Source organism: Myxocyprinus asiaticus, chromosome 37 (assembly GCF_019703515.2).
Source record: "Myxocyprinus asiaticus isolate MX2 ecotype Aquarium Trade chromosome 37, UBuf_Myxa_2, whole genome shotgun sequence".
Taxonomy (NCBI): Eukaryota; Metazoa; Chordata; class Actinopteri; order Cypriniformes; family Catostomidae; genus Myxocyprinus; species Myxocyprinus asiaticus.
Window position 1 is genome coordinate 2,874,452 of NC_059380.1, and position 27,631 is coordinate 2,902,082.

Below are 27,631 nucleotides of genomic sequence, written 5' to 3' on the forward strand. Positions count from 1 at the left end.
TATTTTTCCTCAATTATGTCAGGTGCATAATTAGAAAGAGGAGATTCCCAGCACATCTGGACAATTATTGAGTTCTCATTAAACAGCTTTGCTTTAGTTTTAGTGTCACATGCCTCAGGACAAACATGGTGGCTAAAAAATACCATAAAGTCTACTCCTACAGAGCTACAACAACCCTGTTTCACGCTTTGGTGAAAATCTGTGCAGCAATATGATCTTGGATTCCTCTCGATGTGGCTCATCCTTTCGCTTGTCTTTTCTTGAAGAGGTTAAAAGTGTGAACAAAGACTTTAGTCACAGAGGCTCCCTGTAGATCTCATTTTCTTTGGCTCACACTGGACTATTTTCTGAGTTCTCCTCTCAGTACATAAAGTCAGAGATCCATGGATTATTATGCACACATAACCACAGGAGAGGTCACATGTGAAACTGAATATTTTGATTGGTAAATGTGTTTTCTAATCCTTTGATTGTACAGTAGTTATCTGAAATATGAGATGGTGATGAGTGACTTCTGAAGGTCTGACTGTATAACATCTACAATGATCAGTTGGACCATTTCAGTCGGTTTTAACGGCAGTTTCGTTAGGACTAGTGAATATTATAGTAACATAGTGGAAAGATGGGGTGTGTGTGACTCTTGCAAGCCTGCTAAACAGCAAGTGGGAAGGAGTGTGATAGAGGGAAGGAGAACGGGAGAGTTTAAGTAAATAAAAAAAATAAAAAAGTCGAGGTCATCATGCTCACTCACGGCCCCAGTTGTAAAAAGTCTCCTCCCATAATATAAGTAACACACACTGCATTTTGATACAGCCTATATCAAAATCAACATTGTTTGCAAATGTTTGCACTTTTTAATTAACAATTATATACAGTGTATGGGTCAATGGGTTAATGATGTGATGCTCCTTTTTTTTTTTTTTCATGGATCTTTTAATTTATTCAAAAATGCATGCACAACAATAACTTGAATACACCTCTTTTTTTTTTGATAAACGTTTTTTTTTTTTTTTTTTTTTTTTTTTTTTCAATTTCTGAGTTTAAAGTCATTTTGATATTTTTCTGGGGCTTAAAGTAAAAAAATACAAAAAGTCATCTGGTATAAATGTCTGTAGACAGTAAAAGTCATCAAAGTCTCATTAAAAGCTGATTTAAAAAAAAATAATAATAAAAAAGAAATGTTGGCATGAGTAGTGCAGAATAATGTTTTTTAATTATGTCTTTAAACAAATATTATTAATATTTGAAAAACATTTATCCATCAAATTTTGTTGTCATGCAACAATAAATAAATACATTATTTAATTAATTAATAAACAGAGAGGACCCCTTTAGACCCTCACGACTGTTTAAAAAAAGTAATTAATTAATATCAGATATTTTGAAATGGAGGAACCCTGAGAAAACATATATAAATATATATATATAAATATATATATATATATATATATATATATATATATATATATATATATATGTTCGGGTAACAATGTCGCCTTCTGGTGGATAATAGAGGACATTAAAGAAGTGCAGTTGGGATTGCGGTTTGTTGAAAACATATATTGAAAATTTATTTTAAATATGTAATGAGCTTTTAATTACTCTAATAAAAAAATGGGGGTTAGTGTAATCCTCTCCAGTTCTGTGTGTTGTTGATTCATTTTATGATAAATGACTTTTATAAAGGGACTTTTATTTTGGCAATAAGTCACATGTCATAACACGAACCTCTGAGGTCACGTGATTATAGTTTAATATTCATCATGGCTGATCTCCATCTGTGTCTGCTGCTGTTTATCATTCCCCACAGCTCGAGACTCCATCTGTGGTTATAAGGTGAGTTTACAGTAAATGAGTGAATTTGTCAAATGTCGTATCTGTAAGAGACTCGTAAGAGAGATTTGTTTAAAAATAAATGTTGGTCATAATAAATGTTGGTTGGACATGGTAATACCTTGTTTTGTTAATATATATATAAAATGTGGGTACACTCTTTAAAATAATAATTATAATAATTGTTATAATAATAATAATAATAATAATAATTATTATTATTATTATTATTATAAAGACAGTACCCACATTATTATTATTATTATTATTATCATTATTATTATTATTATTATTATTATTATTATTATAAAGAATGTACCCACATTATTATTATTATAAAGAGTGTACTCACATTATTATTATTATTATTATTATTATAAAGAGTGTACTCACATTATTATTATTATTATTATTATTATTATTATTATTATAAAGAGTGTACCCACATTATTATTATTATTATTATTATTATTATTATTATAAAGAGTGTACCCACATTATTATTATTATTATTATTATTATTATTATTATTATAAAGAGTGTACCCACATTATTATTATTATTATTATTATTATAAAGAGTGTACCCACATTATTATTATTATTATTATTATTATTATTATTATTATTATTATAAAGAGTGTACCCACATTATTATTATTATTATTATTATTATTATTATAAAGAGTGTACCCACATTATTATTATTATTATTATTATTATTATTATTATTATTATTATAAAGAGTGTACCCACATTATTATTATTATTATTATTATTATTATTATAAAGAGTGTACTCACATTATTATTATTATTATTATTATTATTATTATTATAAAGAGTGTACCCACATTATTATTATTATTATTATTATTATTATTATAAAGAGTGTACCCACATTATTATTATTATTATTATTATTATTATTATTATTATTATTATAAGAGTGTACCCACATTATTATTATTATTATTTTATAGTTGTTGTGATAATAATTTAATAATAGCCATACAATAATAATGATAATAGTAATAACTCGGTAAATAAGGAGTAGAAATTCATAGATAAGATTTGAATACAGTATTAAGGTTTTTCAAGTACAGAAATAAATGACACATGTACACATTTTTTTTAACTATTTGTTTTTGAGATTTAACAAGTTAGGACAGTATATTACAGCAACATTATCAATAATCAAATCTCCTTTTTATATACACAAAAATAAATTAAAAGCGCACACAAAAAACTACAATAACCATTGGCACAGGCAAATTTAGCAAAAAGATAAATTACAGTAAAAAGAGTAAGTGATGTAAGTCATGCATACAGAGGGTCTTTCTGCTTTCTTCCAGAACAGAGCTATCAAACGTTTTGCTTTAAGGGTACATGTGTCAATTCCTTTGTGGGTATTGCTTCCCATGACAAAACATCCTCAGGAATGATTCCCAAAATAACAATTTCTGGCTTCATCGGTAGGTTTATACAACTGTACAACTTTCCATTGGAAATGGCTGACGTCCAGTCTGTCGTCTGTTGCATGCAGTGAAAAGGCGGTTAAACTCTGATGCCTCTCCTGTGTTTTGTATTCAGGTGGGTTATGATGATTTCTTCTTCGGCCGTTTGGACTATCAGGACAAGACTCGCCGGAGGAAGACCAAAGAGATGGAGATGCTCTGGAGGGCCAGTGAAAGCCTGACGCCTCCTCTCGCTGATCTATTTACAGGTGCAAATCTGTAAACGTGCTTGACATTAATTATAATCAGACAGCAATAGTTTTCCAAACTGTCCATGTAGTTTTCCAGTGCAGCACAACACTTCTTATGCATTTCTATGACCATGTGTTTTAGATTTTATTCTTCAAGTTGATATCAATATTTATCAGTATCACAGCGTCATGATGCATCCTGCATGAATGCATAATGTTGAATATGTGTATATTTGGTATGTGGAAATGTGAATGTTAATTACTTGCAATGCAATTAAATTATTTGAGCTTTCATTTCTACAGGTGTTCTTGAATGCTTCCCATACGCAGGTAAGTAAACAGCATTGGAGCGATACTCGATATATGTATATTAAGTACACACCTTGATAAGAACCACTGGTTTGTTTCTACTTAACAAGTAGTTCCTAATAATAAAGCAACAACACTCTTAAGGCCTATTCACACTAAATTCATGATGAATTTGCAAGATGAAGAAAATGAAAAACAATTTCACCCCAACAAGTGGCGCTGTTCTACAAAGATACGTATATTCTGATTTACTGCATGGATCTTAGGCATTCAGCTGTCAGTGCATGAGATAATATATTTAATGCTGTTAAGGCATTTATTTATGTTCTTTCTGTATTTTTAATGCATTTAAAGGAATATAGAATCAGTGTTTTTTGTGTGTGAGTGAGATGAGTAAAGAGCGCTGTTGCATACGGCCCCTGTCTGTTGTCTTTACATTTATCCGTGGATTTTCCATTTACAAGTATATTCCAAACGAACCCAGCTTCCCAGCTTTTGAATGCTTGGATAATATAACACAAGATGCAGTGATATAAATACACGTGGAATAATGTACATTAAGTAAAAACGGGTATAGTTAAAAATGTGAAAAAATATATTGAAGAAATTAAAATTTTTAAGCAGTTTTAATTATTGCATATTTGTATTGAATTCAGGGTTTCTTGTGCGTGGTGAGTAAAGGGGCACCATTACAGGAATATTTTATGTGTTATATATTATCCATGCAATAAAAAATACCAGTGAGGTTCTGCAATTCGTTTGTCTTCACTCTAGGTAAAATATTGCATGTAAAGAGTCTTTTTATGTAATATTTTACTACAAGCTTCGTGCAAATAAATTGACGAACCTCACTGGTATTTTTAATGCCATGATGAAATAGCAGGCTTGGTAATGTGCATATTATTGTACATTAAAGAGCATCTATTATGGTTTTTAAACATGCCTAATTTTGTTTTAAAGGTCTCATACAATAGATTTACATGCATCCAAGGTCAAAAAAACACTTTAAATTGCAGCATTATCTTTTTTCCCCAGTGTCAAAAACGACTCGTTCAATGATCCGTTCTAAAGGATTCATTCTAAACTCCTCCTTTCAGACAGCCTACTCTGCTCTGATTGGTCAGATGTCCCAGTCTGTTGTGATTAGTCTAGCTCTTAGTGTAGTGTTTGAGGGCGGGTCAAAGCTGTTCGCGAGCAGCCAATGAAGACCAGAGGCGGGTTTTTTGTTACTAAATTACGTAGGTTTGTACAGGAAGTAAGTCTGGAATTACTAACGACTCGTTTCAGGTGTTCAGAATCGGTTCTTTCTTTTGGGAGTCAATAACTCCATTTGTCGTGCACTTTGATTTTTGAAACTTTGCAGACTTTTTTACATTCACAAACAGCTATATAACACACTACATGAAAGGTAATATTTGAAAAACCATAATAGGTGCTCTTTAAGACAAAAAACAGGTATATTATATAATAAGAAGTATCAGCAGATTACATAAATATTCTTATATTCTTAAAAAATAAAGAATTTATTTACAGCTTCTATATCATTACTGCATATTTGCATTGAATTTAGAGTTTTTGTTTGTGAGACGAGTAAAACAACAGTTCCTGTGTTTGCCAGTTGATTAGCGCCACCAATGCATGGGATTATTACACAGCAGGGTGCATTGGTGGCGTTAATCAACTGGCAAACACAGGTACTGTTGTTTTACTCGTCTCATGCACAAAAACTCTAGATGTTTCAGGGATTGACTTGATTTACATTTGACATTGCTATTTGACGAAGAAGCAACATGGAAGTAAACTATAGCAAATATAACACATGGCTATTGTCATTTGGGTGTACTACTGAAATTCTGAAAGTTGTGTGTCTATTTAATACTTTTGTGTAGCTTAGGTGTGATGTATAGCTCAATGTAAAGTTGCATCATCTTTTTAATATATGGAAAATAAAACATCAGAATGTTACAGAATATACAATATATTACAGTATATATGAGTTCTAATTTTTTTGAAAATGCTTTGAAAATTTTGCACTACCTAAGCATTGTGTAGATCCATTTGTGATATGTGCTGGGTCACTAAAGACCCATGCGTTTACTGTAAGGACTGCTCAAAGCATCAAAATAAAATAAGGTCCCAGTAAACATTCAAGAAGACATGAGCAAACATAAAGGACTCTTTCTCTCTCTCTAGGTTCTGGTTTCAGAATTCTCAGATGTTCTGAAGCTCCACGTGTGTTCTGTGAGAACCTCAACATGAGTGTGTGTCCCCTTACAGAAAGCAGCCTTGAGGTACAACACACACAGACCATGTTTCAATAAATAAACACACATGATACAGCAGGCGCACAAAAACTTACACTCGCTATTGAATCATTTTTCTTATTCTCTCAGTTCTCTATGAATGTATACAATCCTCTGGCCAGGACTGGCCCATTTGTTTGCCCATCAATGGTTCTCTATACAGTGTCACTGATGCAAACGGGAAAGCCGTGGACAGCCAGGTCAGAAAATGTTTTGTGATATGCATTCCCTCCTCGTTCTGTCTCGCCACCTCTCTTGCTGTCTCTCAGGTGGTTGCGCTGTCAACACAGGAAGTGAGGCAGAACAGGGGTTAGGCTAAAGGTGAGCTGGTCTTCCAGGTTGAAGCTCCTCCCCTTGGCTACAGCACGTATGTCATCTCCTTGCTTAGGGATGACCCTCCAGCTGCCAGGCCCAAACCCAGAGCCCCTCGCTCCATTCAGAACAAGGTACACAGAGCATGTTATTTAATTCTGCAAGTTCTGATTGTAGAATTATAGGAATATTCCGGGTTCAATACAAGTTATGACCAATCGACAGCATTTGTGTCATAACGTTGATTACCACAAACATTCATTTCAACTCATCCCTCCTTTTCTTTAAAAAAATAGCAAAAGTTGAGGTTACAATGGAAGTGAATGGGGCCAATGTTTGGAGGGTTTAAAGGTGGAAACATGAAGCTTATGTAAGGGATAATGTACAGTCGGCCGGATGTTATTGCAGATTAAACCCTGATAAGGTGATCAGGACCCCAACACAAAGCCTCTTAAACAAGACTCTTGTTTAACCCTGAAGGGGTTTATTTTGCAATAACAACCGACTAACTGTACATTATCCTGATTATTACACGGCTACTAACCAAATAAATAAATACATGGACATAAAAGATTGATTTGTGTTGAAATGATGTAATTATGTGAGAAATAATTATGGTAGATACTATTTGCGCCCATATTTAAATAGTAATATACAGTATATGGGCATCACTGTGCCATGTTTATTGTTTATGTAGAGTCCCAAAGACACCTTACAACAACCCCTAAACCTAACCTTAACCTTCCCTTGGAAAAAATTATTTTGGTTTTACTACAGTACCCATAGTTTCACCATGGTGTTTTGTAGTCAAATTATAGTCACCACAAAATTAAACATTGTTACTGTATTTCCACCATATTACTGTAGTATCACCATGGTTAATTGCATTAAAACTATTGTTTCTGCCAAAAAACATGTTTACTACAATATTACTATAGTAATACAGTAATGAAATCTATACACAAGAGGAAAGGAACGAGTACGATCGACAGACCCCGCCTCCGGATAAAGGCACCTTTCTCTGCACTCCCCGACATTCACCGTGACCAAATCACTGTGATGACATCAACATTTATATTAATTTGATTTATTATTGTAAGTAGTATTAAAGGAAATATTAAGAGTGGAAACAGGAAATCGGATGGTAAAAAAAATGTGGGACAAAATGCGGATTCGAACCGCGGTCACTAGGACAACAGTACACTTTCACACTGTCTTTACTCCCCACGCCACCGCAGCGGCACCTATTGTCTAGTTTGTCGTATATTTCTGTGGTTTCACTAGACTATTGGGGTGCAAATAGCTGCACTGTGTGGCAGATGCTATTTACACCGGGGTGCAAATAGTCATTCCGAATAATAGATATGTCCCACGTATGCATGCTGCAGAATGAAACTTACAGTAAATAAGCAAATCTGCACGAACCTGGAAAAAATTTTGGTAAGAGAAAATTTAATTTACGTTAAATAAAGCTATTTAGCCTGCTTTGGTCATGACAAATGCTGTTGTCTGATGTACGTTCGTTAATGAGAACAATCACTCCATATTGTCTTCATTGGCTCCTTGTTCAAGTTCATGAGAGTAGCAGCATTTCTCCATGTGTACACGTTCACTACAAAAGAAAGAAAACCAAGCAGCTTTGTAAGGTGAGAACTGAAAAGTGCTTCTATATGAATTTTTCCACAGATGTTGAATTGGAGTGAACATACCTTTCGGAATTTCTTGCAGGGGAAGTTCTTGAGTTGCGAGGAGTCTGTGATCTGATGTTTTCTTTTACCCTGAAACTGTTTTCTTTTGTCCTCCAGCTCAGATGAGATTCCCCCACTAATTATGAGAAAAACAAAATGATATGCAGATTTAAATGAGTTCAAGGATTTGTATGCATTTGTTTTACTGAGAGAACAGAAGTAGTGCGACTCACCCAGCTTTGGCTCATGCTTTGGGTCCCCAGTTGGCCCGTGGTTCTCCTGGAAACATGTGAGGTGGCGTTTCCGTGACTGAAAACAGGCCTGGAGACTCAATGAGATCACATTGAGATATCACAACACTGCACTGGAGACAGAGTTAAAGTATCTACACTAACAAAAAAGTACTATGGTACTACCATGTTTCTGTTTGGTTTTTGGCTGGATAACATAGTAATAGTATGTTTTTTTGTTTTTGTTTTTTGGACAAGAATCAGGTAAAGAAGTACCTTAGAATAACAAATACTGTGGTACACAAATATGGTAATCATTTAGCATCTGGTACCATTACAGGGTACAGCAATATTTTTTGGAGTTTTGATTTTGCAGTCAATATAACACATTAAATGTTAATATAATTTATCACAAATATATAACAAGTTTTCTTCCAGGATAACCTTGTACGTGGCTTGATTTATGCCCTTGATTCATGATTCATGTTGGTGCCAGATCATGCCACGGTCCAAATCACTGAAATCACATTTTGGTTGATGTGAACATTAACTGAAGCTTCTGACCCGTATCTGCATGATTTTATGCACTGCACTGCTGCCACACGATTGGCTGATTAGATAATCGCATGGATGATTGTTGGTGCCAGATGGGCTGGTTTGAGTATTTCTGTAACTGCTGATCTCCTGGGATTTTCACAAACAACAGTCTCTAGAATTTACTCCGAATGGTGCCAAAAACAAAAAACATCCAGTGAGCGGCAGTTCTGTGGACGGAAACGCCTTGTTGATGAGAGAGGTCAACAGAGAATGACCAGACTGTTTCAACCTGACAAAGTCTACGGTAACTCAGATAACCGCTCTGAACAATTGTGGTGAGAAGAATATCATGTCTGAATACTATTCTGAGATGCGGGTTGGCGCTGTTTTGGCTCAAGGGGACCTACACTATATTAGGCAGGTGGTTTTAATGTTGTGGCTGATCAGTGTATATAGCTTAGCTCTCTGGATTTACTATTTATAGGTATGCGTTTTCCAATTAACATTTTTATTGATTCATAAATATATATACATATAAAAAACATATACTGTATACACTGAATCAACATTTAACATTTAACCACCCCTAATACCCCTCCCCAATCACCAAACCCACCCCAACCCCCAACGAACACCCCTGTGGTTACAAATAGATACACACACAAAAAACAACAACAACAACAAAAACATATGAAACACCAAGTAATTACCCCACTTCCTGTCGAACAAATTCTGAACCCCCAGCCTTCTGCTTGCCATCCCTTCAAAAGCAGCCACTCTCCCCATCTCCACACACCACTCCTGAAATGAGGGCGCCCTATCCGACTTCCATCCCCTTAAAATAATTTGCCTGCCCACCATAATGCTGGTCAGAACCCAGTTTTTTATGTGTTTATCCCCAAAATACAGAGTCTGGGGTAGAGAGAAAATCGAGTGCCTAAAACGTCACACTTTCAACCAAAATTCCTGGATCTTAACACACCCCCAAAAAGCATTGGTTGTGTCTCCGTCTTCAGACTGGCATCGCCAATAGGTAGGTGTGTTAAGACCAAGCCTATACAATCTAGAGGGGGTCCAATAGAAACTATTTAAAATCTTAAATTGCATAAGGCGCACCCTTGCATCTCTAGATGCAGACTTGACATTTTTTAGAATCCTAGCCCACACTCCCAAATTTAAATCTTTCTCCCATAATCTCTTGAAAGAAGTTGAAGCTCCGTCCCCCAGACTCTGAATTAGCAGGGAGTAATACACTGATGCCTCATGACCTTTTCCAAAAGCAGTAATCACCTCTCCCAGAGTATCTGCCGCTTTAGGGGTGTGTATGCCACTCCCAAAAACAATACAGAGCAGGTGGCGCAGCTGTAAATACCTATAGAACTTAGATCTGGGAATCCCAAAATGTTGAACCAAATTATCAAAAGATCTCAACACTCCACTCTCATATAGGTCACCGAATGTATTAACCTCTCTCACAATCCACTCTGACCAGCAGAAAGGGGACTTATTAATGTGTCATTTTGGGTTCAGCCATATGCTCAAGGCAACATTTAAATAAATGTCCGAATTAAACACTCTGGACACTTTTGTCCATACCGAGTACAAATGCGAGATAGCAGGGTGTAATTTAACTTTTCTGACTAGTTTGATAGATAGGCTTTGCAATGGCAAAATAGGGGCAAGAACTTCCTGTTCAATACAGAACCAGGGAGGGGCTCTCTCAGGTGGAAGCGACCAGTGAGCCAAATGTCTGAGACTGAATGCATACTAATAAAACAAAATCTTGGGTAGGCCTAGCCCACCTTTGTCAATTGGTTTATGTAATTTATTAAAACGTAATCTAGGACGTTTACCATTCCAAATGAAGGACTTCGCTATGCTATCAAATTGCTTGAAGTAAGAGAGGGGGACATCTACAGGAAGAGACTGTAGCAGGTAGTTAAATTTTGGAATACAATTCGTTTTAATAACATTAACCTTCGCAATCATCGATAAATGTAATGAAGTCCACCTGTCCACATCGGTTGAAAACCTTTTTATTGAGGGGTCAAAATTAACTCTTAACTAAATCAGACAGATTTGCTGGGAATAAAATGCTCAAATACTTAATGCCCTGTTTGGGCCACTGGAAGGCACCTGGCTGGAAAGCCGTTACTGGGCAGTATGCTAAGTATGCTAAATGAGTCAAAGCTTCAGATTTAGACCAATTGACTCCCGAGAATTTAGAAAAGGAATTAATAATTCTTTGGAGGCAAGGCATAGATCTAGTGGGGTTGGAGATGAATAAAAAAAATCATCTGCATAAAGCAAAAGCTTATACGCCACACTTCCCGCCATCACCCCTGGAAAATCATCCTCCTTTCTTATCGTGGCTGCTAATGGTTCCAGGGCAAGACAGAACAATAATGGGGAAAGAGGGAAATCCTGCCGTGTGCCCCTATCCAAAGTAAAATAATCTGAAATTAATCCATTTGTTTGTACCGTCACTACCGGGTGTCTATAAAGTAAATTGATCCATCCAATAAAAGTAATCCCGAACCCATATATTTCCAAAATCTTAAAAAGATAATCCCATTCTACCATATCAAATGCCTTTTCGGCATCAAGTGAGATGGCAGTGACCAGAGTCCGATCATTCGCCACTGACCACATGATATTGATAAAACGCCTAATGTTATCAGAAGAGCTGCGGCTCCGAATAAACCCCACCTGATCTATATGTATAAGAGACGTCATAACTTTACTTAATCGGTCGGCCAGGATTTTTGCCAATATTTTTACGTCTAGCTGGATCAGGGGAATTGGATGGTAACTCTTAGACTCGCTTGGATCTTTATCCTTTTTAAGAATCAGACTGATCCGGGCTTGTGTCATGGTTGGCGGAAGCTTTCCATACTTTAATGATTCCGTATAAACTTGAAAACTGGAGCCAGTTCTGTAGCATAAGATCTAAACAATTCAGCAGCAAAGCCGTCTGGCCCCGGAGACTTGCCTGTAGTCAAGGCCTTAATTACCTCGCCAAGCTCCTCCAAGGTTATCTCAGAATCAAGAGAATTTTTTTGCTCAGTCGTCAGTTTAGGGAGTTCTAATGGTTCCACAAAGTTTCTAATATCTTCATCAGTAAACAAAGACGTGGAACTCTAAAAATCAAGATAGAATTCTTTAAAAGCATTATTAATATCAATGGCCGAAGTAAAAATTTAATCCCAAGCAGATTTCACTGAGGGAATGGTAGAAAAAGACTCTCTCTGCTTTATATATCTAGCCAAAAGCTTCCCTGCTTTGTCCCCCAACTCATAGTATGACTGTCTTGCCTTGAATAGCCAAAACTCCACCTTCCGTGACAAAATAGTATTATATCTGTATTTCAATCATGTCAATTCTCTGAGACCATCAGACGACATTCAGTGCTTCAGCTCTGCCTCTGCACTTTTAATATTCCCTTCCAACTCCATGAGTTCTCGTGCTTTGGATTTTTTGGTGAATGAGGCATACTGTATGATCCAATCCCTAAGAATTGCCTTAACTGCCTCCCAAGCCATGCCCACAGAGGAAACTGTGGACCAGTTAGTCTCCATATAGACATTGATTTCAGCCTTTAACATTTGTTGGAAATCAGGATTTTGCAAAAAGGACACATTAAGGCGCCAACTATATGATTTCTTTTTCTCTATATGTGGCAAACCCTCTAAACTCACCAGGGCGTGATCTGAGACTAAGATGAATCCAATTGAGCAATCAACAACAGATGAAATGAGGGACTTAGATATATATATATATATATATATATATATATATATATATATATATATATATATATATATATAAAATAAAATAAAAAAAAATCTATTCTAGAATAAATCTTATGGACTGATGAAAAAACATTTATAGTCCCTACCAGATGGGTTCAAAAGTCTCCAAATATCTTTAAGACCAAGATTTTTACATATCCTGTGAAGTTTCAACATTGCTCTAGGGGGCTTACACACTTTTGCTTCACTATGATCAAGGACTGAATCCATCAAAAGATTAAAGTCTCCTCCCAATATTATATCATGAGGGGAGCCAACGGCTTACAACATCCCTTCAAGATCTATAAAAAAGGTCAAAGATCAGCGTTAGGTGCATAAATATTAGCCAAAACCAACCTTTACCCCTGAATTTCTGCTAAAACAATAATGACTCTTCCTAATTTATCTTTAATCTGTTTGAGACATTTGAATTGTAGATGTTTACTTATCAATGTAATGACTCCCCTGCTCTTACTTGAGCCACTAAAGAAAACATGTCCACCCCATATCTTCGCAAATTTTCCAGCTTCCTGCGGGGAAAGATGCGTTTCTTGAAGAAACACTATATCATATTTCTTATGTTTAATAAAAGAAATATCCTTTCTTCTCTTTATGGGGTGCCCCAACCCATTCCCATTCCACGTGGAGAGAGACAATCCACTCATATTAACATTTGACATTGTGACATATTAGAAAAAATAGATTGTGTGTCAAAAATAAAATTATAAAGACCACATTCCCCGTTAGTGCAACAATCAAACCACGAACTTCCCCTGGAACAAAACAAAAAACAGAAAAAAGAAAAACGTGTGCATTAACCCTGCGCACGACAGCGCCAACTGGCGTCCATCTCTCTAAACTCAAACAGTCCATGTACACCTACGAGAGCCCCCGCGACAACTTTGTCATCAGATTGCTCAAGTCTGGTTTTCTATAAAAATTTTGTGAGACAGAATTACACAGCAAAAAATAGTCTATAAAACAAACTCCAGCCCATAAACTGAATAAGCACATTATATTCAACCTAGCGGAACCAGCAAAAGATAAATAAAAATAAATAAATAAAATAAATAAAGGGGCTGTTCAATTCTTCGGGCAGTCATACGAATGTTCAGTAAGCCGGCCCATTCGGCCGATACATGAGTGCAACAAAAGACCCAATCACTCCAATGTCCTGCAAGAGATATTCCACAAAACAAACTCCAGGCCACAGGAGGCATAAGCACCAAAAATGAGCAGATGTATCCACAAGCTGTCCCGAAGAAATTATATTACACAAAACAAACTCCAGCAGCTAGGCGGAACCAGCACAAAAATAAACGAAAAAGGCACCCCGCTTCCTCGGGCAGTCGAGTGTATGTTCAGAGAGTCGGTTCACTAAGCAGCAACATGAAAATCACCAAATGGCTTACTCACTCCAATGTCTTTACGAAAGACAATGCTTGCTGTGGGCATGTAAATTCTCTACGTCCATCCTTAGCATCTATTCTCAATTTGGCCGGGAACATCAGTGCAAAAGCGATCTTCCGTTGATGTAAGAGATTCTTGCATTCCTTGAATCGATCACGTTTCTCTCTTGTCGAATTCGCAAGGTCTGGAAACAAGAAAATGCTGCAGTTCTTCCAAGAAAGCTTTCCTTTACTCCTCGCCTGGCGTAACACAAGATTTTTATCGGATGATCTCAGAAATTTGGTAACAAATAGTAATAAAACTAGCAAAGTGCGCAGAGCTCGTCGTTCACATGTCCGCTTGTATCACACGTATTTGCAAAAAGATGTTTTTTGTCATATTATTTTATAAAAAAGCATTAAAAAATAACATTTCTCAGCGAATAATCAGAGTATTGGCAAGTAGCATGTAAACTGGATTGAAGTGGTTGGCCCAAATCATGTAAACATCTTAATCTAATTATTCCTTATACTCTGATTATTGCAATAATCAGAGTATTGGTGTACATGTAAACATAGCCAGTGTTGATGTCATTTGTGGCTGATGATCTAAAGAAAACAAAGTTTTCAATGAGGAGTAGAGACAGTCTGATATGCAATGGAAAACGGTAACAACCATTGATTAATGTGCATGCTCAATAAAAAGTAATAGACTTTACGCCCCATTAGAGCAACATAATGGTCATATTTAGATGGAGGCTTTTATTGCAATTTTTCCCCCAGTCTGCCATGCAGAGTTCAGTTGGCATGATATGACCCTCCAGGTGTTCACCTGTTTGTGTCAGAGTTTAGACTCTCTTATGCAGCTCATTTTATCTCCTCTGTCGGACATGCAGCCACGCACCACCACGACGTCTCGTGCACAGAGCTCACGCGGAGTGCAATGGGTGCATGACATGCATAAAGGTTCAAAGGTGCTCCAGACAAGGCACTGTTTGTTTGCGTGTGATCGGTGACTCTGTGCTCTACCTGCGTCCCAAAAGAGGTGAAAAAAAAAATATGATGCACCCCTCGATAATTCTGTGCTCGGGCGTCTCGCCTGTGTATTCTCAATGAATGGCTGCCAGTAGCGAGAGATCGACGGACAGAAAGAAAAGAGTCTGACTCCCCCAAACACTTTCCAGTATATTGTAAGCGAGGAGGTGAGTGTTTCATGCATGCACGAGTGGTTAACGCGCCACTTTGAGCGGGGTAAAAAAGCACCCATGCACTGGGGTTACATCAGTGCGGGGCAGTTAGTGTTGAGTGAAAGGGGGTAATTGTTTGTGTGTGTGTGTGTGTGTGTGTGTGTGAGAGAGAGTGAGTGAAGGTGTGCGATTGCTTTAGATGGGGGATGGGCTTTGCAAAACTTTTAACCACTTCAGTGACTTGCTGCTGAGAGCTCGCTTTATGTTGCATGCATCCTAACATATTTTCCCAACTTTTTAGCCATGCATAATATCACTTGCAATGGTGGCACGTGTTTCTGGACGTTTGTTGATTTTAAACGGGAAGAGTAAGGTCATGTGCATTGCTCTCAGACGTCAAGCGGTTCATGGTGTCTTGTCTTGCGGATCAGTCTGGCTCGCCCCCACCCCCAGTTGCTGCATTTGTCCCGGGATGACCTGTTGATGTCGGGAAAAGATGGAGATGAGCCCCCCTTCCCTCCCTTTCTTTTCCACCAAAACGGTGTAGAATTTAACCACAGAATATTTTCTGTAAAATCCAGTGATTGCACCGCGTGCTACAAATATGAACACTTCTAAAGAAGCCACTTTGCATGCGATTTGCACATCTGCGGTGGGAGAATAATAATAAAAATAATAATAATGCATGCATGTGTGTGTTGCTGAGCGAATCGGAGCGTTTTGGGTTTTGATATCCCGGTGTGTGCAGGCCGTGGTGTGTAACTCAACCCGACATTTCATTGCATTGGCACCGAGGGGGCTAGAGGAACGGATGTGGGCTCCTAAATAATTCATCTATCAGACTATTTTGGTGACAGCATTCACTTTTAGCTCTTGGGTCGCTGCATCAGGTGTGGAAATAAGACAATCGGGTATTATTTCCGGAGTTTTTTCCCTCCCCGGGGCCCGTGCCAACCCGGAGCTCGTGTCCTGCTGGGCAGCGGTGCGGGCACACACTCTCACCGGCCACCGCAGCTCCACCGCGGCACCAGATCACAGAGGCACCGGCGTCACAGCAGACCGACTCTTACCGTGAGATTTAACACTATCCATAATTATCATCTTGTGCTGTTGTGATAATAAAATAGTGTTGTTCCAGTGATGAAAATTAAACCGTGTGGATGATCTGTTTTAACGCGGCACTTTCTCTGTAATTCTCCTGAACTGTAATCAATAACCGATAATCATAAGTACTGGGTTAATCTTTTTTATGCCTAGTTTATAAGCATCATGTTATCACTGATCTGTTTGTTTATAATGCTTGTAGCTAAAGCACTACCTTTAACCCTTTAAAGTGACAATATGATACAAATGGGCATGAATATTTGTGATCATTTACTTTGTACACTTGCTATTTTTTTATTTAAGTTTGTATTAACCCTTGTGCGACCTTCGGGACATTTTTGTTTTTTCGATCATTTTGGCTGTGTTAATGCCAACGGCATACATTTTGCCAAAGGTTGTATTTTTGGGGGAATTTTGATATTTCAGCCTCAGTTCTTATAATACACTGTGTACACAATATAGTTCCACTCAGGACCTTCAGGACAAAAATGTCCCCATTGAAACCCATTAAAACTACAATATTTGATCCCAGTGCCATTAAAGCATAAAATCATGAATACTATGATATTTTGCTTTCATTCCGGAGCCCTGGCTTCAAAATGTAATTCTTTTTATATTTTCCACCAGATGGCGCCATTTTCCTCATGTTTAGCCTATGGAGCAAATACATGCTTTTCCCCTATTTTCTGTTTGCTGTATAATAGAGCACTGCTGGCCAATTGAATAAATGATGCAGCTAAAATTGTGTGGGTGTGTTGGTATGGATGTCAGAGTGTGTTTTGTATATGTGTATTGAGAATTTGTGTGTGTGTGTGTGTGTGTGTGTGTGTGTGTGTAAAAAAGCAACAGTGGCATTATGTAAACAAATTGGCATTTAAAGGGTTAAAATCCTGAAAATGAATGAATATTTGGTAGTTATGATCAGGACTGATGTTGGTTAAAAAAATTAACTCATTGAAAGTGGAAAATAATATTAACATGTAATATTATGGCAGTTTTTTGACGTGGACATTTTTGTCCTCTGAGTAACTTTCAATTGATGCAAAGGGTTAAATAATTTTACTGATGTTAAAATGGTGCTTTTTATAGAAGCAGAGGGTTTGTAACTTTGATCTGCTCTTTGACCTAATAATCAACCTTTGTACAGAGACAGAACAAGAGGTAACCCTTACTGCTAATTTGATTGAACGGTACTAGAAGGTACCTGGAATCAAATTTTGTTGCAAAATAAGACAATCCTTATGATGGTGGAATTGTTGATGGTAAGTTAACACAGTTTCTGAGTAAAACCAGAGAGTATTTAGCAGAGATGGGCCACTTCTATTAAAATGAGTGGGAGAAATTGGAATGGTCAACGGATGTAGAAAGAAAGTCCAGCCTTTTAGGTAAAAGAGTACATCGCCTGTCAATCAACTCGAGAATGCACATTAGCTATACAAGCCGGAAAATTGCATGTTTTAGCGTAATATGAGGTAAATAAGAAAATCTATGATTCCAATATTATCAGATTTTATTGCTGATTTGAAATATGTTCTTTGATAGTAATCTTGACCAACCGTTTTTGAGATTTCGGTGTCCTCCCATTCAAGTAGATAGCAGATACACTGGCATGACTGGAAATAGCCTTCTGGGATCATTCCAAAAATTGCCGACAGTGGACTGACTTGCTAGAAAGACTTTGATCAAACATAACCGCAACAAAAACTACTACAGCACTTTCTTAAAATACCTATTTGTCACAATGCATTGCAAAATTTTACAGATCCATGAGATGATTGTGTAATGTCAAGGTTTAATTTTCATCTGGTCAAATGCTCCTCCGGTGCTATTCTTTTAGTCTTTTTTTTTCTTCTGATTTTCTTCCTTTTTCTCCCCAATTTTAAATGCCCAATTCCCAATGCGCTCTAGGTCCTCATGGTGGTGTGGTGACTCGCCTCAATCCGGGTGGCGGAGGACGAATCTCAGTTGCCTCCACGTCTGAGACCGTCAATCCACGCATCTTATCACGTGGCTTGTTGAGCGCGTTACCGCGGAGACAGAGCGCATGTGGAGGCTTCACGCTATTCTCCGCGGCATCCACGCACTACTCACCATGTGCCCCACCGAGAGCGAGAACCATATTATAGCGACCATGAGGAGGTTACCCCATGTGACTCTACCCTCCCTAGCAACCGGGCCAATTTGGTTGCTTAGGAGACCTGGCTGGAGTCAGTCAGCACGCCCTGGATTCAAACTAGTGACTCCAGGGGTGGTAGTCAGTGTCAATACTCACTGAGCTACCCAGGCCTCCTGTCATATTCCATTGTTAAGTGGAACTTCAAGCACTAAACTATTTGATAGTTGAAAGCAAAATAATTAATAAATGAACATGCAAGCAGTGGGGGAGTTTTGCAGAAATCTTAAGAGCTTAATACTGAATTCTGTTGGTGCAGATACCATGAGGACCTACCCATTGGTCAGCATTATGTGCAATTATTTAAGGTTGAAATTAATAACAAGGTTACATAATTTTATAATTGAGCAGTGGTTTGTGTTTCATATTTCCACAGACCCTGTAGTTCTGGGCATTGCGATATGGCTCAGATGCTGCAGATGGCGATTCCCAACTTTGGCAACAATGTTTTGGAGTGTCTTAATGAGCAGCGGCTTCAGGGTCTGTACTGTGATGTGTCAGTGGTGGTGAAGGGGCACACATTTAAAGCCCACCGGGCAGTGTTGGCTGCCAGCAGCTCCTACTTTCGAGATTTGTTCAACTCTGGAAGCAAGAGTTCTGTCGTGGAGTTGCCACCAGCAGTCCAACCACAGAGCTTCCAGCAGATTCTTTCCTTCTGTTATACCGGCCGACTTAGCATGAACTTGGGAGATCAGTTTCTCTTAATGTACACAGCGGGATTCCTGCAGATCCAGCAGATTATGGAAAAAGGCACCGAGTTCTTCCTAAAGGTAAGCTCCCCAAGTTGTGACTCACAGGGTCTTCACACAGAAGAAACCCTGCCCTCGGAACCCCAGAGCCCCGTTACTCAAACTGGGGGTGTGGTCGCCACGGCGGCAGCTCGACCCGCCTCCTGCCTCACACCCCTTCCGCTGGTGTCAAGGGTGAAAGCTGAGCAGCAACCTCAGGTCCAGCAGTCCCAACAAGATGCATCGTCATATTCGGTGGTGTGCACTCCAGTCGCAAAGCGTCTCTGGGAAGGGGGGAGCCGTGAAGGAGGTGGAGGATCAGGAGGAGGGGGAGGAATGAGGAAAGCAGCCCGCTACTCACAGGAGGCAGCACGGGGAGTGGGAGGGGCACCTCCTCAAAGTGCAACCTTAATGGCTGTAAGCGGGACTACTAACAGCAACAGCAACAACAATAATAACAACAACAACAACAACAGCACGCCGGAGGGTGCCAGCTCAGGCACACCCAGTGTCTACACCAGTGACTCGCCAAACTCTTACCATGACGATGATGAAGAGGAGGAGATTATAGATGAAATGGCAGAAGAGCAGTACAGACAAATCTGTAACATGTACACCATGTACAGCATGCTGAATGTAGGGGCAACAGGTGAGATGGGGCGTGACACTCAAAAATCGGTTTGTGATTGATTGATTCTCTTCGGCCAAATTGGCGGGATGGGTAGTTTTGAATGCAAAGCTCCAGAATCACTTTATTTTGTCAATGCATTATTCAAAATATGTGGCTATATAAATTACTATTCTAAGCTAATGTATGTAACACAACAACTTTGGGGTTATCGTTGAACCGTAAAAAAACAACAACGGTGTGAACAAAAAGTTAATTGAGACCCTAGCAAAAGTGGGCCAAAACACATTAACCATGTGAATGCCTTTTTTTTTCCCCTGGCCCACATAAAAATGTCTTTGCACATTTGTTCAATTTCATAAAGATTAAAGAAAAATACTAGGGAAAATTGGCATTCACCAGCCAAGTAAATTTCCCTCCCTGTTGATCTTAGTCAATTAAATTTATTGACTGACAATGCTCAATACAATGTAGCAGTAGACTTCATAACGAAGTGAAATTGAGTGTGTCTACTTGCACTTTAAATGTTCGATTTCTGTCGGACTAAAGCAATAATTTGTCGCTTTTAAAATGTTATGTAAACGCATTATTTTGACTGAAAACGTACCAATCCTGTTTTTGCGAAATCGAACTAACAGAACTAGATAATGCGATTGTACGTTGGCTTTGCACAGCATGTTTACACATTAAATGGATGACAACTGTCCTTCAAAAGACAGAGGTGATATGCAACATAAATTTAAAGGAATTTTTCAGGTTCAATAAAAGTCAAGTTCAGTTGACTGCATTTGCGGCTGCATGTTGATTACCAAAAAAATTAAAGCAAAAATCGAGATTACAGTGAGGCACTTACAATGGAAGTGAATGGGGCCAATTTTTATAGTGTTTAAAAGGCAGAAATGTAAAGCTTATAATTTTATAAAAACACTTACATTAATTCTTCTGTTAAAACTCATGCATCGAGATGTAAAGTTGTTTAAATCACTGTTTTTCGGGTCATTTTAGGGTTTGTGGCGTTACGTCGCCATGGCAATGAAATAGTTAAATTGTATGTAATTTATAAGGTTTGGAAGCAATTTATCACACGTCATGTTAACACATTGTTTATGTCTTGTGTTTATACTTTTGAAACAGTGAGTATTTTAGTGTTTATGGATTGGCCCCATTCGCTTCCATTTTAAGTGCTTCACTGGAAACTCGATTTTTGACTTTTTAAAGAAGAGGAGGGATGTTTTTTTTGTTGTTGTTGTTGTTTTTAATCCCCTTTTCTCCCAATTTGTAATGCCCAATTCCCACTACTTACTAGGTCCTCATGGTGGCGCAGTTACTCGCCTCAGTCTGGGTGGTGGAGGACAAGTCTCAGTTGCCTCCGTTTCTGAGACTGTCAATCCGTGCATCTTATCACGTGACTCGTTGTGCATGACACCACGGAGACTCACAGCATGTGGAGGCTCATGCTACACTCTGCGATCCACGCACAACTTACCACGCGCCCCATTGAGAGCGAGAACCACTAATCGCGACCACGAGGAGGTTACCACATGTGACTCTACCCTCCCTAGCAACCGGGCCAATTTAGTTGCTTAGGAGACCTGGCTGGAGTCACTCAGCACGCCCTGGATTCGAACTCGTGACTCCAGGGGTGGTAATCAGCGTCAATACTCGCTGAGCTAGGGATGAGTCAAACTAAATTTTGTGGTAATCATCATTATGCCACAAATGCTGTCGATTGAGCTTGACTTTACTTGAACCAGAATATTCCTTTAACACTTCCTAAGCTGATGTTCTTCATTCAAATATTTAATTATGCATTGTTACATATGCACTTGGACGGACAGATGAAGACTGTTGCTCATTTACATAAAAACCCACCGTAGCTCGATTTATAAATGTGCATGTAAATGTACGAACTGAGGAATCCCATGAATCGTATTATTGTAAAGTAACCTCATGTAGACATGAAACCAAAGAAAATACAGTATTTGTTTAATGTAGGCTGTTGAAATACTCAAAATATATCTCCTCTTTGTGTTCCTGGTTTAGCCAGCGAACGAGTGGAATCCCTACCAGACCACCTCACAGTTGAATCAAGAGGAAGGGGAGTTCGAGTGCGGCAAGAACTGGCCTCTCTTCCCACTGAGCTCATTGCACAAATCGGAAACCGCTGTCATCCTAAACTCTATGAAGAAGGTGACCCTGCTGAGAAACTGGAGCTAGTAACAGGCACCAGTGTCTTCATTTCACGCGCTCAGCTGATGAACTGCCACGTCAGTGCGGGCACACGCCATAAAGTACTGCTCAGGCGGCTCCTCGCGGCCTTTTTTGACCGGTGAGTGAAGATGCCAACCCTGGTGGAAATTGAGCCAAACACTCCATAAACGAAGAGTTGATAAAGTATATTATAGTTGATATAAGCTATTAATGGAAACAAAACTCTTAATTGTTTTAAGAGTTAGGCTTTAGAAAGGTGAATATATGAATTGCCGGGTGTGTGTTTGTGTCATTTCTCTTATCAAAGAAGTGAGACATTTTTCGACCAGAATATCTGATTTTGTGGAACAGTATTTGTACTGACTTAAGCCCAAAGTATTCTTTGATTTTGACTCGAGCGCTCAGCGTTGAACGCGAGCCTGTCAAAGTGTACTTCAATTGACGGTACACGCATACGCAGATGGTTGGCGCAAGTACGCTACGACTGCTATAAGATACCGGACTATTTATCTTCAGGAGTTTAGACCCATAAAGATGTCTTTATAGTCCTTCAGACTCGAGTTATACAAATGCAGGTATCTCCAGACCTCACACACATGCTCTTGATGTGCATATCTGCTGTTGTTGTTTTTACCTTCGTCTCCTGACGTTAACTGGCGATTACATCTTCTAGCGTTTCTTCATGACAGCAATGGCTCAAAAGTGAGTATTGCCACCTTGTGGATCCACTAATTCGTGCAAATAATCCCAGGCACATGCACATTCTGCGCATTCAAAGATGCACGGTTAGAAAAAGGGCTGCACGCGTTCAGTGCTCGAGTACTCTGCTGATGACGAGATTTGAGCCATGCATCCTGTACGCGGACGCCCAGCGTTCGCATCTGACCGAAATATACTTTGGGCTTTACAGGTAAGGTTTTAATGTGTTCTGAAAGTGTACTCTGAATTGTTTTCTCTTCTTCCTGTAGAAGCACTCTTGCAAACAGCTGCGGGACAGGCATTCGGTCCTCCACAAATGACCCCAACCGCAAACCACTGGACAGTCGAGTTCTTCACGCTGTTAAGTGTAAGTTCTCGGTGCTGATTACGTACAGAACAGCAACATACTACAAACTCAGGGAAAGGAAAATCTAGGGGGGCAGTGCCCCTTCTAGTCCCACCTTAAACCCAGCCATGCTACTTATAGCTGTCTCTGGATATTAAGCTGGGTTATAAAAAGGATTTTAACTAGAGGGCGACCAGACATTGGTTTTGACAATTAATCTGCATCGATAACTGATTGTTCCGAACAGTCAGCTATCGGTGGAAATCAACAACGATAGTTCACTGATAGTTTTTGTTTACCGGGGGTGACATTGGAGGGTTCGGAGTGCAGCCTCTGGAGGTGAAATATAAACAATCACTGACACTTTGTGCGGATCTGCTGTATCCTATATCTATATCTGTCGTAATGGACAATATTCATCCCTATTTTATTCTAACTTTAATGTATATATTTTTATTTTTATTAGATAATCGAGTGTTCTAAACCGAAGCGAGAGCATGCAAAGAAAAGTGCAAGTATAATGTATGGAAATGTGCGCTTCCAAACTTATCTAGTAAATAATAATAATAAAAAACATGGTTGGTATGTTTTAAAATAGACATAGGCCTATGAAGCATAGACATTATTGAACGTTTATTTATATAACTTTTGTTGAGTTTGTGTAGATTTTCATTGAGGGTGTACCCAGAGAACAGGAAAGTATTTTTTTTATTTATTTATTTTTTTATCCCCTTTTCTCCCAATTTGGAATGCCCAATTCCCACTACTTAGTGGGTCCTCGTGGTGGCGCGGTTACTCACCTCAATCCGGATGGTGGAGGACAAGTCTCAGTTGCCTCCGCTTCTGAGACCGTCAATCCGTGCATCTTATCACGTGACTCTTTGCGCATGACACCGCGGAGACTCACAGCATGTGGAGGCTCATGCTACTCTCCGCAATCCACGCACAACCATGCGCCCCATTGAGAGCGAGAACCCTTAATCGCGACCACGAGGAGGTTACCCCATGTGACTCTACCCTCCCTAGCAACTGGGCCAATTTGGTTGCTTAGGAGACCTGGCTGGAGTCACTCAGCACAACCTGGATTTGAACTCGTGACTCCAGGGGTAGTAGTCAGCATCAATACTCGCTGAGCTATCCAGGCCCCCGAAAAAATTTTTTTTTAATAAATCCGGAATACCAAAAATGTATGACAAGCAATTACTGATGATCTGCTGTTGATAAATTGCTGCTCATATATGTATGATACTGTATGACAATGCTTACTTCATAGTGTTTATATTGAAATACTGTACATTAGGGGGAATAAGTATATAGAAGCACATTTCAAAATAAGAGTCCCCGGTATTTCTGGCTAGTTTATAGTTACAAGTCTTGCATTATGCATAAAATCTTTTAATTTTTTCTTCTTCTTGTAATTATTGGAATTTTTGTTGCTAAATAAATTACATCTGAAATTTAATTCAACTTGGATTCCTGTAACCTATACCGTATGTGTAACACCATCACAGAAAAAAACTATCTTTTTTTTAACACATTCAATTTATCGGTTTCATAAAATATTGGCCGATTAATCGGTTATCGGCTTTCTTCTAAAACCTTATTTATCGTATTGTCAAAATCCAATAGCAGTCGACCTCTAATTTCAGCTTTGAAAAAACTACACACTAGTGATAAAACAATATATCGGTCGATATTTGGCCATTTTGCAATTATCTGTATCTGCCAACAACCATGTTCGCTTGGCCGATTAACAGAAGTGTTAACTTTCTTGTGTCAATTTCAAAATCTACCAATACATTTCTCATTGGATAGTCAACACTTTCTGTTTTCAAAGTTTTTTTTCTTTTTAAATGTATATAAATTTGAGTAAATATTGCATAAATTAAGTGTTTTTCACTTTAGAAATTTTGTGTACATCTGACGTGCTGTTGTTGAATTGCATTATGGTCATTGGCATTCATATCGTTCATATATTTATATAAGGCTATGACAGCTAGATTATATTTGCATTGCCGTTGGTTTTTACAAAGATGTGTTTTTTTTTTTTTCTATCTCCAGTTTACTGCCAGAACTTTGCTCCTAGTTTCAAAGAGAGCGAAATGAACGCGATCGCTGCGGACATGTGCACTAACGCACGACGCGTGGTACGTAAGAGCTGGATCCCCAAACTGAAGCTCCTGATGGCAGAAAGTGATGCTTATGCCAACTTCCTTCCGGACGCTGCCAAAATGGAATCTGACGGCTTGGGGGTGGAGCCTTCCTTTGAAACAGGATCTCTGGAGGGTGGTACGGCCTCTGAATCTGGTCAATCGTCTACGGATGCCCTGCAAGGGGTGAGCGGGGATAGTAGCAGTTTGTTTTATTGAGCAAGGCTACCATGGTGACACCACCAGCTATTCTTTACCTTCCACTCCTCCAATTTATCCCATGTTTCATGGTGTCACCTTGGCCGTTGGTGTCCTCCTGTAATAGGGAGGAGAGTGGAAAAGATAAAGTGTATGTTTATGAAGACTGTTGTTTCATCCCGCTTCCAAAGTCTTTGGTTGTAGTGTTCCAAGTGGCCCTTCCTCTCCATCTTGCTTGGAAACACATTCCCAAAACGGAGGGGCCTCTTGGGAACATTGGGGTGGGCAGAACGGGAAATGGGTACTGAGGATACTGTCCTGACTCTGAATGTATGTTTTTGGAGAATCCAGAAAGTTAATATCACTAGACATAAGATTGTATTCATCTGTTAATATTTAGCAGCAGTATATCTGCTCTCGGGACCCCCATTTCTTCTTCTTACCCAACTCCCCAAGACCCGGAGAAAGACTCTATCGCTCATTTATTTTCTTTCATCTTTTAAATGTGTTTGTTTGATTTTGTTTGTAATTGCTTGTATTTTTCTTGCCAAGTATGCCACTTTTTTGACTTGCCAAGTGTCCCAAGAGAGGCAGTTTGTTACAGATGATTGTTATGAATTTGTAAGTGGCCGATGAACATGTTAGATTTGAAACTACTGTTGGGTTTTGACAACTATTGAATTCTCACCTTTTAATTTAATGAATTGAGAAATTGTCCACTTGAACATTTTAAGGAGAAACAAGACATATTTTTGCATTAGCAAAGTCCAAAAATATTTTAGATATATTATTTTGGTATATTACCAAGGTTTAATGTCGAGCTTTAGTTTAATCAGACTGGCAGAGGTTTTTTGTGTCAAATATTGGGCTGCACGGTATTGATGAAAATGCGATACAATATTGCTATGATGACGTCATAGAAGCATGCAGAATATCGGAACCCCCACCGCCAAAGTAAACTGAAGTGTATCGGAATAAAAAAAGGAACATCTATCCAAGGGACTTTTATTTTGTACAAATGTTGACACCAGATGTCCAAAAGCGCTTGCCGTAGCCATTTGCTTTCTACTTTGGTTTTGCTTGTTGTCAGTCCGCGCTGAACTTCAGACTGTTCACGGGACAATCCATTAATAGAAACCCACACACACAGATCAGCAGCCAATAAACAAGCCAAATTTGACTTTATAAACCGGCATCTGGTCTCATTTTTATCTGCACACACTTAAAGCAGATTGGAAGCACAGAACAGCACCAGTTATAGCAACATATCCACAAATGTGACATGCATCCAGCATGAAAAAATAACAGGCTTCTCTCATGCTAATCACCCAGTCTGTTAATGTTGAAATGACAATGTAGAAAATGAATGGGGAAAATCTTGAGCCCTGAAGCACTCACGGGATCAGCGCCTTTGCACACTACACACATGCACAGTCGCGCGCCCTGTCTATTGTCTGCTATCTGCGCCGCTTTGAATGTTACTATATTAATATCATTACGTTATCGCAAGCCTTTACGATATGCATATCGAGATATGTACATTTGCGAAATTTCGATATATCGTGCAGCCCTAGTCAGATATCTGTAAAATTATTCATCCCAAGAAACTCCCAAACATGGTCCCAAATGTCTAAACCACAAGTTAAATATCATTAAAGGGATAGTTCACCCAAAAATAAAAAATTCTGTCATTTCCTGACACTCATTTGGTCCCAAACCTGTGTGACTTTCTATTTTCTGTGGAACACAAAAATGATATTTTAGGCAGAACGTAAGCCTCCGTCACTTTGATTGCATCTTTTTCCATACAATGAAAGTGAATGATGACTGAAGCTAACATTCTGCCAAACATCTCCTTTTGTGTTAAACGGAAAAAGAAAGTCATACAGGTTTGGAAAAACGTGAGGGTAAATGATGACTTTTTTTTTTTTTTTTTTTTTTTGGTGTACTATCCCTTTAAGTCCTTCCAAATGTCCTATTATGTGCTTAAAGTAGATCAGGACTGGTGTGTGTGTGTGTGTGTGTGTGGCGGAATCTCACAGCTGACTGCTTCAAGCACCTATCACATATGTGTGGTGCATGCTGCTGCATGGTGCATTCTGACATGCTA

The 27,631-nt window shown here is 38.6% G+C and overlaps 1 protein-coding gene across 1 annotated transcript; it reads left to right on the plus strand.

Moving 5' to 3' along the window:
- The first annotated feature begins 5,588 nt into the window (after window positions 1–5,588).
- LOC127427821 (nucleus accumbens-associated protein 1-like) lies at window positions 5,589–27,155 on the plus strand. Its single transcript, XM_051675628.1, has 6 exons — window positions 5,589–6,139; window positions 6,421–6,597; window positions 18,938–19,938; window positions 21,961–22,246; window positions 23,097–23,194; window positions 25,235–27,155. Exons 2-6 carry the CDS (start codon window positions 6,521–6,523, stop codon window positions 25,540–25,542), a joined length of 1,770 nt encoding a protein of 589 aa, XP_051531588.1. The 5' UTR covers window positions 5,589–6,139; window positions 6,421–6,520; the 3' UTR covers window positions 25,543–27,155.
- The last annotated feature ends 476 nt before the right edge of the window (window positions 27,156–27,631 follow it).

Bases quoted from the DNA above. Each gene is read 5' to 3' on its own strand.
- LOC127427821 (XM_051675628.1), top strand. From the start codon at position 6,521: ATGTCATCTCCTTGCTTAGGGATGACCCTCCAGCTGCCAGGCCCAAAC. The intron at 22,247-23,096 runs GTGAGTGAAGAT...TTCTTCCTGTAG, and splicing joins CTCGCGGCCTTTTTTGACCG to AAGCACTCTTGCAAACAGCT. The intron at 23,195-25,234 runs GTAAGTTCTCGG...TTCTATCTCCAG, and splicing joins AGTTCTTCACGCTGTTAAGT to TTTACTGCCAGAACTTTGCT.